The sequence below is a fragment of the Pantherophis guttatus genome, chromosome 5 (assembly GCF_059756535.1).
Source record: "Pantherophis guttatus breed Tessera chromosome 5, ASM5975653v1, whole genome shotgun sequence".
NCBI classification, from domain to species: Eukaryota; Metazoa; Chordata; class Lepidosauria; order Squamata; family Colubridae; genus Pantherophis; species Pantherophis guttatus.
In genome coordinates, this window is record NC_142067.1 from 84,873,887 (window position 1) to 84,889,951 (window position 16,065).

Below are 16,065 nucleotides of genomic sequence, written 5' to 3' on the forward strand. Positions count from 1 at the left end.
CCCCCTCCTCAGCAAACTGGGCCTGGAAGAGGGCGGAGAGTTGTGGGCCAAGCACTGGAGGGTCGCCCCAACACGTGTTTCCAGCGTGCGCTCCTCTGTCCCGAAGTGGGATTGAATGGGGGGGTGGAGGAAGGGAGCGCGGGGAGGGGAGGGAGGCTTCAGAGAAGCCTGGCTGGCTTTCCTTTTGGCATGGGGCGGAGGGAAGACCCAATATCACCTCCATGGCCTGCCTGCTGCTCTCGCAGCATCTTGCGCAGCACAGTGAAAGTGTGCTTCATAATGGGGGAGACTGGATCCCCTCCTCCTCCTCCTGGAGTCCATTCCCTGCCCCACTCGCCCCTGGCAACTCTATCTCTCTCAGGGCGGAGAGCAGTTCACACGTCCAGCACCAACAAAGCTAGAAGTAGCTGCCCCACATGTCCTGCTGCAGTCAAGCAGTGAGAGACACAGAGAGAGAGACGGACAGATTCAGCTCGATTTGGCTCTGTCTGCTCCCCTCTCCCCGCCTTTGCCCAGTTTTGCAAGGATTCAGCGGACACTGCCTTGGTGATGGGGGAGGGGTCGTTCCATACTTTGCCTGCCAAGTGTCTTCGGGGGTGCCCGGGGAGGGAGGAAAGGAGGGAGAGAGCGAGAAAGAGAAAAAGAAAGAAAAAGAGAAAGAAAGAGAGAGAAAGAGACAGAGAAAGACATGGGGGGGTGGAAAGAGAGAGAGAGAGAGGAGAGAGAAAGAGAGAGGGAGGGAGCTAGAGAGGGAGAAAGAGATGGGAGGGAGAGATGGGGGAGGGAGGGAGGGAGGGAGGGAGAGAGAGAGATCTGTTTCCCAAAGAAAACACCTGGAGCCACAAAACCTGGGTAGGCATGGTTGGATTGTGTGTGTCATGTGACTGGGTGGGAGTGAGTGACATTGAGTTGACCATGCCCACCCAGATTTTGTGGCTCCTGGTGTTTTGTTTTCTGTGGGAAATGGGTCCCAATGGCTCTTTAAGTGTTTAAGGTTGCAGACCCCTGCCCTAACATGTCCTGAGATAACCAAAATTTATGCAGTATTTAACCCTGTTTGAATAGTTTTTGTTGTTATTCAATTGTTAAGTCCTGTCTGACTTCACAACCCATGGACCATAGCATCCTAGCCCCCGTCCTGGAATGGTTGCCTATATTGAGAAGTTCTATTCTTTCACACATTGATTTCTTGATTTACTGCATTTCGTAATATAGACCAACTTCTTTCAAATCTTCTCCATTTTATGCAGTTTAAAATGTGGATTTAAACATGTTAAATACATATATCCCAGAAAAAAATTCCTATGTTAGGGAGAAAGGTATATACCAGTAATGGCACATGCGCTCGTCTGGGTTGCAACCCGGAAGAATTGCCCAGGTGCATGCATGCATCCGAAAATCAACTTCCGGTTCATTTAGTCTTCTGGGTTTCTGGCGCACATGCTAGTCTTCCGGGTTTCTGTTGCGCATGATGATCAGCTGACTGGTGTGCATGATCACGCAGGAAAATGGAAGACCAGCTCTTCCAGTTTCCGATACTGCCACACGCACAAAGGCCAGCTGATCATCACATGCGCATGCGCGCCAGAAACATGGAAGAGGAACGGGCAACGCCGCGCATGCCAGGCGACATGGCTCTGTGTGCCACTTCGAGCACATGTGTCATAGGTTCGCCATCATGGGTATATACAATAGCATACAATGGTTCCTCAGCAGCCTTTCCAGGATCTTTTGATTGTTTCTTAATGAAATGAATCTATTTTTTTTTTGTCTATAACAGGGCTGTCAAACTCCTGGCCAATGGGCCGGATTTATCATGCACTGGCCACACCCACGCCCAGTTTAGCAAAGGGGGAAAAAGTCACAATATGTCATGTGATGCCGCCGTGACGACACGAGTTTGATACCCCTGGTCTATAAGGTGTGACATTTAGAAAATTAAGATAGGAATCGCTTCACAAAAGAAGTATTTCCATTAATTATTTTTAAAAACTCACATTTCAAAGACTTCTATTCTCTTCTTTAGTTCTTCCTCTCGGCTTCTTACTGTTTCAATATCTTTTAGTAAGGTTTGTCTTTGCAAGTAAATTTCCTTTGCATCAATCTGTTAGGAAAAACAGTTTGGGTGATATATCCCTCAAAAACAACAATTTGAAAAAACCAATGTTTGTAATACCAACTTCCATAAGTTCCTACTTCCTTCACTGGTTTATTGATAAACTAGTTACTTGGCACAAGAAGATATGGAAACTGCAGCTTAGGTGAAATAACAAGTATGAGGGCAGATCAATGAACATGAAGCAATGAATTCCAAACCAGGTAACAAAACAAAACAAAACAAAAACCCTCTTGTCACTAGGGACAAGCAAAACATTTTAAGCTTGAAACAGATATTTCAAGTAGTCTGAAAGGCATGTTTCACAATGTCATGTACAAAGTGAAGTTGTTTTGCAATTCTCCTCTCTAAGTGGACTGGATTTAGGCTTAGTCAGGTGATCTGGGGAGGGAGATCTAGCAGGCATTTTAAGGAACACTACTACTTGTGGCATTGTAAAAGATTCATTCTAGAACTGATTATTCTCCAACGATGCTGCACGACTGTCCAGAAAATAAGCCATTTCTGTTGTAACTAGAGAGAGGGAGAGAGAAGACAATTCTGTAATTTCTTTATCTGCATCTCTTTCAATCAACCTATAGGAAAAGAAGGATATACTCCTGTTTGAATTCAAGGAAGCATGGGAAAAGGATGAAACAAATACTTATATCCACACCTGTAAGGACTTGCCCCAGCTGGTCTCTCAGGAATGCGAAACTCTTGATTCCATTGAGTTGAATCAAAATAACTTTTTCTGAGAGTAAGTGGTTGCAGTAAAGTCAGGCGGAATCTGAAGGTCCTGCGCAAAGCACAAAGCAATTCTTCCATTTCCCCAAACCCAACCTCCGACCAGTCCACCGGCAGCCAATGTGATGCCACAAGGATGATTTGAGAAAGCTGAAGTGCTAGGTAGATAACAGGTCACTCTCAGGGCATGACGGCCTTGGAACCAGGCTGGAACCGGCTGCAAGTCTGCTCTGACTCCAAAGACAATCCCACTCCCTAATTCTCAAGTGCTTATAGCAAAAGCATGCGAAAAATGCCAGCCAGCCTTCCCCCCTCCCCTCCAACAGAATGGCAGGACACTATGTAGACCTGACAATTTGCCAAATACTGAGAGGTTAGTATTTCATATTATGTTCTGTCTATTCTTGTGATCCTGTGGTGAAATTGGACCAAGAGGCTTGTTCTGCATTCTTATTTCAAAAGGTTTTCAAAGTTTTCAAGCCATTTTAAGATAAGCTTAAAAAACATTCCCAGAAACTTTGATCATGAGGTAAAATTAATAGGACTAATTAAAAAAATTGTCCTAAATGTTTGAAATATTTCATGTTTTCTCCTCAATGAAGCACAAAATACTTCAAGTGATTCAATTTTTGTTCTGTCATAATGCAGTCAATGCATGGCATCTTGATGGAACAATCCAGATTGGATATCTTCTTGCAAGCCCAAAATAAAACACATTTCCCATTTCTTTCACAACTCTGTTTATCAAATATAGGCCATTAGCTGAATAAATAAATATATCTTCATTTTCCCAGTACAAACTGAACATTAGTAGCATCCTACATAATTAAGCATAATGTGACATGTCAACCCATTGAAATCCTCTTAAAAATCCTATTTTTATTATGAGTATCTAATGTACTAATAACCATATGTGATATCAGAAACCAAGGCAAAATATACATAATTACTTTCAGAAACTTTCTGAAAGAACTCCTAATATTGGATAGTTCACCAAACACTTTCATTGCATGGATAGTTCACCAAACACTTTCATTGCAGAAAATTTCAAAGGATTAATAACTATGTAGCTTTACTTTTTTTAAAATTACCTCTTGCTGTTTATGAAGTCTTTCAATAGCATTTCTTTCTCGAGAGATCAGAGCCTCTGACTTGGCCCGATGATCTCTTTGAAACTCTTTCCGAAGTTCTGAAATTTCTTTCTGGGATTTTGCCCTTTCATCCATTTTGATTTTGGCAATTTCAACATCCTTGAAGTGTTGTAACTGTAACATTTATAAAACAGAAATTGAAAACACTGAAAACAGGTATGCTGGCCAGAAATTCAACTACCTTTTCCTGTGCTTCAAGTGTACTGTTCATCTTGTAATTTCTTTAAATTTCTTAATGACATTAACATTTATTCATATGGTATATTTTCAACTTTTGAGGGAAATTTGAAATAGCAGCATTCACCTAGAATTAACAAAGCCATTTATCTTAAAATGCAGATGTTCAGGGAATACTGTTGGAACCTTAAATTATTTATGCTTCATTTATGCTCAAGAATGGACATATTTCCTCATCTCTGCAGTCTATAACATTTCAGATATTGAGAAAGAAAAGTATGGAATGGCACAGTGATTAGAATGTACAGTAGTATTACAGGCAAAGTCTACCCACAGCCAGGAATTTGATCCTGACCAGCTCAAGGTTGACTCAGCCTTCCATCCTTTGGTAAAATGAGGATCCAAATTGCTGGGGGCAATGTGCTGATTCTGTAGACCAGTGTTTCCCAAACTTGGCTATTTTAAGATGCATGGACTTCAACTCCCAGAATTCCCCAGCCAGTATGCCTGGTTGAGGAATTCTGGGAGTTGAAGTCCATACATCTTCAAAGGGTCAAGTTTGGGAAACACTGCTGTAGACCACTTAAGAGAGGGTTGTAAAGCACTGTGTAGCAGTATATGTCTAGGTGCTATTGTTATGGAATTGACAGTCACAGAATTAAAAACAACACAGAAGCTCAGGGATTTGAACATCACTGGGTTACACTAGATACAACCAGTATTTGTGGGTCATGTTATTTATATATACAATTTGATTTCAAAATACATATATTCAGAACACATTTTACTTTTCCAACAAGCAGGGAACAGGAAAAGAAGCACCAACATGTTGCAGAGGAATCTGTTAATACTTCCTCTTGATGTACTATGTCCCTATTTCAAATTGTCTCCTGTGAGGGAAGAAACTATTTGGCGATCCAATTGTAGTTTTTCTGAGACCCTTTCAGCTGTAGCTGATAGTATAGAACAGCGGTCTGAAACCTTAAACACTCAAAAGAGCCATTTGGACCCATTTCCCACAGGAAACAAAACACTGGGAGCCACAAAACCTGGGTGGGTGTGGCCAACTCGACATCACTCACTCCCACCCAGTCACATGACCCCCCCCCCCCGCCATGCCTACCCAGGTTTTGTGGCTCCCAGTGTTTTCTTTTCTATGGGAAACAGGTATCTCTCTGTGTGTCTCTCTCTTTCCTTCTCTCTCTCCTTCCCTCTCTTCCATGTCTCCCTTTATCCCTCTCCCTCCCTCCCTCTCATCTCTTTCTCTCTCCCTCTCATTTCTCTCTTTCTCTCTCTTCCTCCCTCCCTCTCTCATCTTTCTCTCTCTCAACTCTTTCTCTCCCTCTCATCTCTCTCATCTCTTTCTCCCTCTCCCTCCCTCTCATCTTTCTCTCTCATCTCTTTCTCTATCTCCCTCCCTCTCTCTCCTCTTTCTCTATCTCCATCTCTTTCTATCTCTTTCTCTCTCTCATCTCTCTATGTCTCTCTCTCTCTCTTTCTTTCTGTCTCCCTCCCTTCCTCCTTCCCTCTTCCCCACTTCCCAACCCACACACCCAGAGAATAACTGTAAGGAAATTCGGCCACGTTCACTCTGTCTCTGGAAAGATACAAAAATAAACTTTGCGTTGCAAAAGGAGTGACTGTCAGGCTGTTACATCACAGCACCACGAGTTTGCCACCTTAGATCGCCGCACACACTTCAGAGAAGAATCATCCCAAGCAGCTGCACACTCACACAGGCATGCACACACTTCCTGCAACTCGGTCCAATTAGTCTCTGGGCGCTCCCAAAGATGCTTAGCAGGCAAAGTATGGACAACACACACACATACCATCACCAAGGCAGCGTCTGCTGAATCCTTGCAAAACTGGGCAAGGCGGAGAGAGGGGGACAGAGCCGAACTGAGCTGAATTTGTCTCTCTCTCTTTCTGTCACTCTCTCGCTGCCCGACTGCATCAGGAAACGGCGGGCGGCCGTTTCGGTCTTGGTTAGTACTGGACGAACAACCTGCTCTCTGCCCCGAGAGAGAGAGTTCCCAGGGGCGAGTGGGCAGGGAATTGGCTCCAGGAGGACGAGGGGACCCAGTCTCCCCCATTGTGAAGTGCGCTTTCACTGTACTGCTGCTAGAGCAGTGGGCAGGTCATGGAGGGGATATTGGGTCTTCCCCCTGCCCCACGCCAAAAGGAAAGCCAGCTGGGTTTCTCCTCCTAGAATCCCCCCTACCCTTCCCCCTGCTCAAATCCAATTCAGGAGCAGCGTGTGCTGGAAATACTGTTGGAGCAACATTGGAGCATGCCTTCTGACCCTCTGGCACTCTGCCCACAACTCTCTCCACTCTCCTCTCCTCTTCTCTCTCTCAACCCTCTCCTTTTCTGCTGAGGAGAGGGAGGAGCAGCCCTGATGCCTCTGCTTCCTCCCCCCCCCCCCGGCCCCAGACATTGCTGCCCGGCTTCCTCAAAGGCGCGGTGCATTTCAAAGGCGGCAGCTCGCGTTGGAAGTGCCAAACAGCGGGACAGCTGCGAGAGCTGGATCAGGCCTCTCCACCGTCTGACTCGCCAATGGGGGCGCTTCTGCCAGGCCGGCAGCCCCCCCATTGGGCTTTTGTGCTCAGCGCTCGGCTGGGGGAGGGGAGCGCTTCCCCACACCGCCCCCTTCTTTCTCTTGGCCTCGCCGACAAGGGAGGAGGAAGGCCAGGCTTGGGGAATGGCCCCCACTCCACAAGATCCGTCCCCGCCGTTCTCTCCCAGCCCTCTTTGCTGGCGGCAACAGCAAATGTACAATGAAAGCGGAGTGCTGTTGCCGCGCAAAGGCAACTGCAGGGGCGCTTTGCTCCTGCATTAAGGTTCTGCCCATCACCACTGCTGCGACAGGGCGACAGCTCTTTCATCCCTCTGCCGCAACAGGGCCACAGTGAGCCGCAGCAGAGGGGTGAAAGAGCCGCATGCGGCTCTAGAGCCATGGGTTGCTGACATCCGGTATAGAACATAATCCAATTAGTTGGCTATCTGTGCTTATTTTAACAATCATTCAAAATATTATTCACCTCACATACTCTAAATAGAAGAAAGTTTTCTCTCTTATAATAGACAAATTCCTTTTACTTATAACATCAATAATTTATTTATTTATTGAATTTATATTGCCGCCTATTTGCACATGGCAGAATATAAAACCTCATTTAAAACAATAAAACTAATAAAAAAGAATCAAATAAATTAATGTAATAAAATCACACGCACCCACCCCGGCGACAGACATCTAATGGGCTCTATCCCGCTCTGGGTTCCCCAGGCCCACTGGCAGAACCAGGTCTTTAGCGCCTTCCAGAAGAGTGCTAAAGTGGGGGCCATTCTAATCTCTGGGGGAATGATGTTCCAGAGATAGAGAACCACCATAGAGAAGGCCCTTTTTTTGGGTTCCACCAGGTGTATCTCCCTAGGGGATGGGACCTGCAACATTCCCTGCCTCCCCGCTCTGATGGGTCAGGTTGATGTGACCGGCAAGAGATGGTCTCTTAGAAAACCTGGTTCCAAGCCATGAAGGGCTTTAAAGGTGACCACCAGCACCTTGAATTGCACCTGGAACCAAATCGGCAGCCAATAATAATGTTAAGTTCAACAAATATTGATCCTTTACTTTTCTTCCTTGGGTTTTATTTTCTTAAGAAAAAGCCAGTCATAAAAACAAGGAGACAAACATAAAACAACATAGGCATGAATATGAATATATGAAATTACAATAATTTCATATAGCTGTAACTATCCCTTTTCTCCTTTCCAGCTGTCATTACCTTTTGCGACATTTCTGCTTGCAGTTGCTGCTCTATTTCTCTTTTATATTCAGCAAGTTTTACATGAAAAGACTCAGATAAATGGCGCTGAGGATACATGTCTGCAAACTGTTCATCAATTAGTTGAAGTTTCTCAGCTACAAAAACAAAATATATGAAGTGTTCCATTATTGAGGTATAAAAGTCTTTAGTAAAAAATATCCAAAGGAGAAGAAAATGAAACCAAATTATTTTGGTATTTCTTGTTGGTATTTCTACGTATATGAATATAACGTAGTATGATACAGAGGTTGAAAACAGAACTTAAAATGCAGACTAATTTAGAAAACTGGCTTAATGCACAGATGAGAAGCTGAGCAATGGAATTCTTCAGAAAAATAGTTGTTTGGGGGATCATATTAACAGATGCCATCTTACAGTACCATATACTGTATATGACAAAGGGAGCAAGAAGAAGAATTCTGCTACTCATCCTGTTAAAAAAATGATCTGCGAAGCAACACCCAGTATCAACAAGTCTGACTAGGTGGCTCAGTGACTAAGACACTGAGCATGTCAAACAGAAAGGTTGGCAGTTCAAATCCCTAATACAGGTCTCCTGCATGAGCAGGGGGTTGGACTAGATGAACTCCAATTCTGTTACTGTTAACTGTTAACATTAATGAAAGATAATTGTGGATCCCTTGATGTTCCCTGAAAGATAACTATGGAGCCCTTGGTTGTTTGATCGCAGATGTTTCATTACCTGACTAGGTAACACTATCAGTGCTGGGGAATGTGGGATTTGCTCCGTTTATATACAATAACTTGCAAGCTACTGTATGTAAACATGGAGCAAACTCCATACTCGCTAGCACTGATATTACCTGGTTGGTAATGAAATGTCTGCAAGCAAACCACCAAGTTCAAAGAGAAAAGGATTACATAATTCAATCCTGAGCTACAGATATTCTCTTCTATTGGAACATAACCTCCATTTACAAACTGTAATAAAAATTTACAAACTATAATATATCTATGTCTAACAAAAATAAGGCAAATGTAATTGAGGACTGAGAGGTACCTGTACACATTTCAATACTAAAATGCCTAAGAGGTTTTGGCCCTCACCTAAAATCCTGCTAAATATACACACATCCACTGAAGCTACATAGATAATTTGCTGAGTTGCCTGAGGATAAGTCAATTATAGTACTAAACTTACCAAGAGATTCTTTGTAGAGTGCTGAACTTGTCTGAGTTTCTGCACTACAGGTCTCCTTGCAGAAATTGTATTCCACTAATTCTGTTAACATCTGTACAAGAAAGCCTTGGAGAAGTACAATTAATAACAAATCTATCTCTCATAAGGAGAATATCAAAAAAGAATGCTATGCTATAACACAGAGTCCCAAACCCTGGGCCGCGGACTGGCACCGGTCTGTGGCCCAACAGGAACCTGTCCATGCAAGCAAGTGAAGCCCACAGGTGGGATCCAGGCAGCATGAAACCACTCCCTCCCGTCTGCAGAAAAAACACTCTCCAAGGAATGGATCCCCAGCACCCAAAAGGTGGGGGGCCACTGTCATAACAGTAAAAAAGCAAAGGACAGTTCATGGAATTTAAAGCAAAAAATGATCTTCTAACACTGCAGTCATATTGGTTACCAAATCCTATCCCTATTTTGCCCAATTCATTTCCTCAAAACATTACATTAAATCAGAAATGACATTTTACAAATTAATTCTCTAATGGCAGTTTATGTTTTTAAATATACTGAATGCTAATCATCCTTCTGCTTTAATTTTATACTAAAATAGAAGGTTTGTTTTAAAGCAGGGAGAGAGACGGTTTTTGTAGTTGTGGAGATTATTTTTTTAAACTCAATCTGCACAGTAAGCAGGAATAAGATCTTTGTAATGGACAGGGTTAGCATTTTTAACATTTTAGTTAGGAGGTTTTCATGACATCCATTTCCTCAACATCTTTGAGTAGCTTATAATGACGTATGCGTATCACTAAACAGTTTAAAACAAATAAATTGAAAGTCATACCTTTCATGCTGGTTTTTGTTAAATCTGAAATCTGTAAACAGAAATCCATTTATTCAAAACAATGTTCACTACTAGGAGCTGAATACATAAATTTTGTTGAAGTAATATTCTTTTACCAGCATTTTATAAAGATCACTCGTTGGACTGATCCTAATTAGCTGGAGCAGATCTTGTATACTAAGCTCCTACGGAAAAAGAAAAGTAAATTCTTAACCATCATCTACATATTTTAAATTCTACATAGTTGAGAACAATAAAATAAAATATCATATTGTAAATGGCAAAAGATAGTACTTCAACATATAAGTCAGCATTTTCTCCTTTTCTATAGCCAACGAAATGTCTCCATCTACAATTTCCACAGTTACATATATATCTACTAGCTGGATAACTGTGCTTTGCTACGAAACTATGTGATTGGGCATGATAAATTGAACTAGTAATGCCCGGATAGATTCCAGAATGGATGTCCCTCTCATTGTCATCATCACCAACAAAGTATATCTGGAGAAATGAAGGCTGCTGCTGAGGCCCCGCCATGATACTCCCTATCCTGTGGTAGACCTGCCCCTGCACTTTGAATGTTGGCATATTTGGCTGTAGCTGCTTGATTAACGTAGGGGTTATTATCTTCCTCCTTCTATTGTCCCCATAACAACCCTGTGAGGTAAGGTTGGGCTGAGAGAGAGTGACTGGCCCAGTCACTCAGCTGGCTTTCATGGCTAAGATTGGATTCAGTCTCCCGGTTTGCATTCTGGTGCCTTAACCTCTAGACCAGGAGTGTCAAATTCAAGGCCTGCAGGCTGGATCCAGCCAGCGGGGTGTGCTTAGATCTGGCCTGCAGGGCCACCATGGAAACAGTGAAAGGCTGGCCCACAGTGCCTCTGCCAGTGACTGGTGTTACAGTAGAAGGAACAAATTTGTCTGACCTGAGGTCAGTGTAAGAAGTGATTTGGGCCTCGGACACTATGCAAGAGAAATTCGGTTCACAATCCGTTGGCTCAGTGGTGGTCGGTGATTGAAGCTCATAAGGGAATATCTCTCCTGCCGCCTTGAGTTCAGAAGCAGTTCCATAGGTGGAAGGCGTAGACATTTTGATGAGGTAGGGACGTTTAGTACTGTAAAGAGCCCCAGACCGCTCCTCAATGAAGGAGTGGAACGTCTGCCAGTTTGAACTGAGGTAATGGAATGTGAGGCACCTGGCAGTTGGAACTTTTCAGGTGGGGAGGGGGAGTAGAACGTCTAACTCCTTAGCATCAGAGTGTGTTAATATACTGTATATGAATATACTATATATGCAATACTAATGATCTGATGGTAATTTCAAAAAATTCTTTCTTAGCGAGCACCTAGAAGCCAAGAGGAACATACGTGCCAAAGTTCAAGTTTGTAGGCTTTATCATTCTGGAGATTTCATGATGAGTGAATGGATTTCGCTTTTATATATATAGATTACAATCAATCTTATGAATACTGTACTCCTCAATCCATTAAGTAATAGAAAAGGGTTTTTCAGTATATGGGACAATTCTAAAGATGGCTCAAAAATTTAGTCCAAGTAGAGCTACAGTATTACTATCTACCACTATTCAAAAAGGTCATGTGGTACCAGTGCTTGATTAAAACTGCTAGATCACCAGTCTTTTTTCAAATTCCATTTAAGGGTTTCTTTGGTACTGAATTTAAAACCCTGAAGAATCAGAAGGTAGAGTACCTCAAGGAAATCTTCAGATGTTAGTTTGTCCTCTCTTCAGAGAGAAATGCATTTGACCTTTTTCATTGCCAAACAAGACACAACTCTTATACGAAACATTTCTATAGTTTTATACTTGATATTAAAGTCTTATTCATCATTAGAAAGTATATCTTGCTGGATTACTAATTCACTGCAGATTATTTTTCTTTCTTAACATTGTTTAAAATCTTTTTGATATGTTAACTATGCAAAATGCCAAGAGCACTTGGTTATTAGATAAAAATATAAGAAATAAACACATACCAATTTAGATTTTTGTTATCTTGAAACATTATTGCTTTTCCTGTCTGTCTAATATTCCTAGAGAACTTTGTCTTTCCACTTCTGCTTTTGAAAATACTTGTGGAGTTATAATCTATTCTTAAGTTTCTTAAGGAAATTTAAAATGTATATGCCTTTTACAAAGAAACATGTAAAAGTACTACAATTCTCTCCCTGATCCTTTACCCCATTAGCATCATCAGCATAAGTATGCGTTCATACAAATATTGTTTTAGATTGTATATATGCATGCCACCTTTGAACATTCTCTATGAAAAAGCCTCTTCAAATACTTCATAGGTTTTGCCTATAAATTAGCAAAAAAGGAATTTGTCACTTTTTCCTTCTATCACAACACTGAGTTAATGAACCAAATGTTAATATAAAGCACCTTCTTATGCTCATAAAATATTACAGTTGCCTGCCTCTAATACAGTGTTAAGAGAATTTGTAGGGACACTTCTTGCCAGGTTCTTAATCACTAAATAAAATTGAAAAGTATACTTTAACTCTTCGATTTCGTTAAAAAATGCTGTTTCAAACAAAATGCAGGGCATTAAATAAATAAATAGGAGCTGTGAAGAAACCTAGCTTAAAGCTGCTTGGAAAAAATTTAGTGATTTCAATTTTTTATGGATTTTAGTGGCAACCAGTGCAAATTTTAACATTTTACTTGGTGGCATGCACCAAGCAAACTGAAAGTCCTAGCAGGAGTTTGAAATCTTGCTTGGATTTCTGCTCCCTCTTGTCTCTGAGAGTTGTCTGAAAGAACTTCCTGCCAAAGGATTTCAGTTTTGTGCCTGCTTGGATTTTGGCTATCAGGCACACAGCTAAAATCCTTTGGCAGGGAATTTTTTCAGCTAGCCCCCAAAGATGAGAAGTCCTCAGCAGATGGCAGCAGCCTGCAACCTTCTCTGCTAGCTTCCCCACTGGGTTTCTGGGAAAGCTGGCAAAGAAGATTGCAAACAGAGATCACATGACTGTAGGATGCTTGGCAACTGGTCCTAACTACAAACAGGATGCCAAACACTCAGATCATGATCACATGAAGGCTGGTGCAATATTTTGTGATAGTTGAAAGTGCTTTACAGGCCATAAACTACCCTTTCCAAGACTGTCATTAATTTGAACCATAGTTAAGCAAACTGCCTTAGGTTGAGAAATTCTTGTAATAGATTAAAAAAAAAAAATTGGGTACCAGTTCTAAATTAAGAAGGCACACTGTAACAAAAAACAGAAAAAGCTACTCAGCTCCTATTTTGGTTTCAGAATGCAACTTGATTGGAAGAAACATGCTCAGGAAATACCTCTCCACTTTTGAAGAGGAAAGTACTTACTTTATCCTTTTCTAATCCACTTTCTGGGTAAAAAACAGACAGTGAATATTCATAGCCACATCTTCGCAAATGATCTGCCACTAAACTATTACATGCCACAATGATCAATGAACTGCATTCACTAGAAGTAGCCTTTGGGAGAATTTCTCTACATAAAACTGGATTCATTAGTTCATGTATGAGTTGCTTACGGAGTTGCATCTGAAACAACAACAAAAAAATTCATTACTGTTGTTTTAAACTTCCCCCCTGAAGAAAAGCAGGGTATAAACATGATAATTAGTGAAGTTTTAAATCTGGAAAGGTAAAACTGAGCTATGTGTTATATTATGCATAATGTGGTATTGGTTTTGTAATAATTTACATTAAGGAGAAAGCTATGGTTTGGGGATATACTTTGGAATGAGTTTAGAGAAGCACAAGGTGGGTATCACTAATTAAATGTTATGTCATTTTACACACTCCTAATTAAAGTTAATGTTTTGATCTGATCTGCATTGAGAATATTTGAAAAGCTCCCTTGAATAAAATGAAAATGCACTCTAATTTTAAAGATTAGGATTGGGCAATCTTTTGGCAGCCAAACTATAATTTGAGCAGAGCATGAGCTTTATGAGAAAAATTGGTAGTCACATCATAGATATGGGCAGTGCTGGAATGCTTTGATTCCCATAGCAAGGATGTCTTAATTTGTGTATTAGGGTTAAATCTATGTTAGGTGTATACAAGCTTGCACATTTTAAAATGGCAAGAATTTAAAATTTAATAATTCATATGAAAGTGGCTAAAAAGAGAACCACATTTAATCCCTCTAATTTAAATTACTGTATGAATCTTAGATTATGGGGGGGGGGTCTTCCCCAAAAATGCACTGAAAAAAAGTGTATAAAACTAGTAAAGGTATCTTTCTAATAGATGTGTGAATCAATAAGTCATCACAAACTGGATATCTGTAAGGTTTCACATATTTTATCACTACTGCTACCAATATACTATATATTTTAGTATACCCAGCATCATTTAAACTGTAAGCTACTACATTTTTAACAAAAGTTTAAATTAAATTGGTATAACTTATTATAACAAATATTCAGCTGATTTTGCCAAGATTAAGACCCAAATTATCCTAATTTTAATATATTTTAAATCAAAGACCTTAAGTGTGTCCAAAACGCCACGGTTTTTAAATGTCTGGTATAATTGTTTCCGGAGGTCATCTTGTGACAGAGCTTTAAATTCAGATGAAGACATCAGAATCTGAAAACATGAAAAAAATAATGTAACATTTTTATATCCATAATCCAATTTCACAATAACATATTTGGCAATATAAATGGACTCCATTAAAATACTAAGCACTACATACTGAAATCTACATCACAACATTTTAAAAATTAAATGTTTGGAAGAATGAGCAATGTGTTGTAGCAAAACAACAAAAAATGCTATAACATATTACTCATTTACTACAACTTTCTTTACTACAACTTAAGCTTTCATAGACTAGAATTTAGTTTGTCAAATGCACAAAGACGTAGATACATAAAGACTTAAATGCTTAGTTTAAATAACTGAACTACATAAATAATGGTACAGATTCATTTTGGGAATTTAAGATCATAAATAACGATAGCAAACAACTCAGTTTAGATCTGAATTTATAGAATTATTTTATAGAATTAAAAAGAACAGATATGTAGATGAAAATAAATGAAATACTGAAAGCTTCAATAAAAACAATAATCAGTAAAATACTCATCATATAAAGCCCATGTATTATTTTATTATTTTTATTTATTTGTATCCTGCCTTTATTATTTTTACAAATAACTCAGGGCACTGAACATATTCAACACATCTTCCTCCTCCTATTGTCCCCACAACAACCCTGTGAGGTAAGTTGGGCTGAGAGAAAGTGACTGGCCCAAAGTCACCCAGCTAGCTTTCATGGCTAAGATTGGATTCACAGTCTCCCGGTTTGCATTCTGGTGCCTTAACCTCTAGACCAGGAGTGTCAAATTCAAGGCCTGCAGGCCGGATCCAGCCAGCAGGGTGTGCTTAGAGCTGGCCTGCAGGGCCGCCCTGGAAACAGCGAAGGACTGGCCCATGGTGCCTCTGCCAGTGAAAACAGAGCTTGGGAGGGCCGTGTGCGGCCCGAGCTCAGTTTTTGGCTGCAATGGCCTCCTACAGCGCTCTGCCAGTGAAAATGGAGCTTGGGAAGGCTGCACACAGAGCTCAGGAGCGCCATATGCGGCCCTCCTGAGCTCCATTTTTGCTGGCAGAGCACTGCAGGGAAGGAAGGAAGGAAGGAAGGAAGGAAGGAAGGAAGGAAGGAAGGAAGGAAGGAAGGAAGGAAAAATCAAAGGAGGGAGGATGGAAGGAAGAAGGATGTGAAGGGGGGTCATGTGACTGGATGGGAGTGTGTGATGTCAAGTTGGCCACACCCACCCAGGTTTTGTAGCTCCCAGTGTTTTGTTTTCTGTGGAAAATGGGTTCAAATGGCTCTTTGAGTGTTTATGGTTGCTGATCCCTGACATAGTGAGATCCAGCACATCTGCAGACCAGGTTCTGAAAGGAAGGTTAAGTCATATTATCATTAAAAGTTGCCAGACTCTAATGCCCTAAGCCCACTTTATGCATTTTTATTTACTTGCTAGATGTATACTCCTGTTTTGTGTCCTTATAATGACCCAGAAAAGCTTTCCTCTCATTTCTTA

General features: G+C 41.1%; 1 protein-coding gene across 6 annotated transcripts in view; it reads right to left on the reverse strand.

Annotated features, from left to right (window-relative positions):
• OFD1 (OFD1 centriole and centriolar satellite protein) overlaps positions 1–16,065 on the reverse strand; it is a 38,752-nt gene that overhangs the window by 22,129 nt on the left and 558 nt on the right. For 4 of the 6 annotated variants that reach the window (XM_034435197.3, XM_034435169.3, XM_087895263.1 and 1 more), the window contains exons 2-9: positions 14,504–14,605; positions 13,349–13,549; positions 10,111–10,179; positions 9,995–10,025; positions 9,166–9,270; positions 7,962–8,098; positions 3,934–4,107; positions 1,998–2,104 (exon numbers count right to left, since the gene is read on the reverse strand). In XM_034435197.3, the coding sequence (XP_034291088.1) occupies positions 1,998–2,104; positions 3,934–4,107; positions 7,962–8,098; positions 9,166–9,270; positions 9,995–10,025; positions 10,111–10,179; positions 13,349–13,549; positions 14,504–14,599 (920 nt within the window). In that variant the 5' untranslated portion in view covers positions 14,600–14,605. Of the gene's footprint in view, positions 1–1,997; positions 2,105–3,933; positions 4,108–7,961; positions 8,099–9,165; positions 9,271–9,994; positions 10,026–10,110; positions 10,180–10,923; positions 11,163–13,348; positions 13,550–14,503; positions 14,606–15,796; positions 15,917–16,065 lie in introns of those variants that run through there. The other 2 variants (XM_060686682.2, XM_034435189.3) reach the window with 2 other exon arrangements.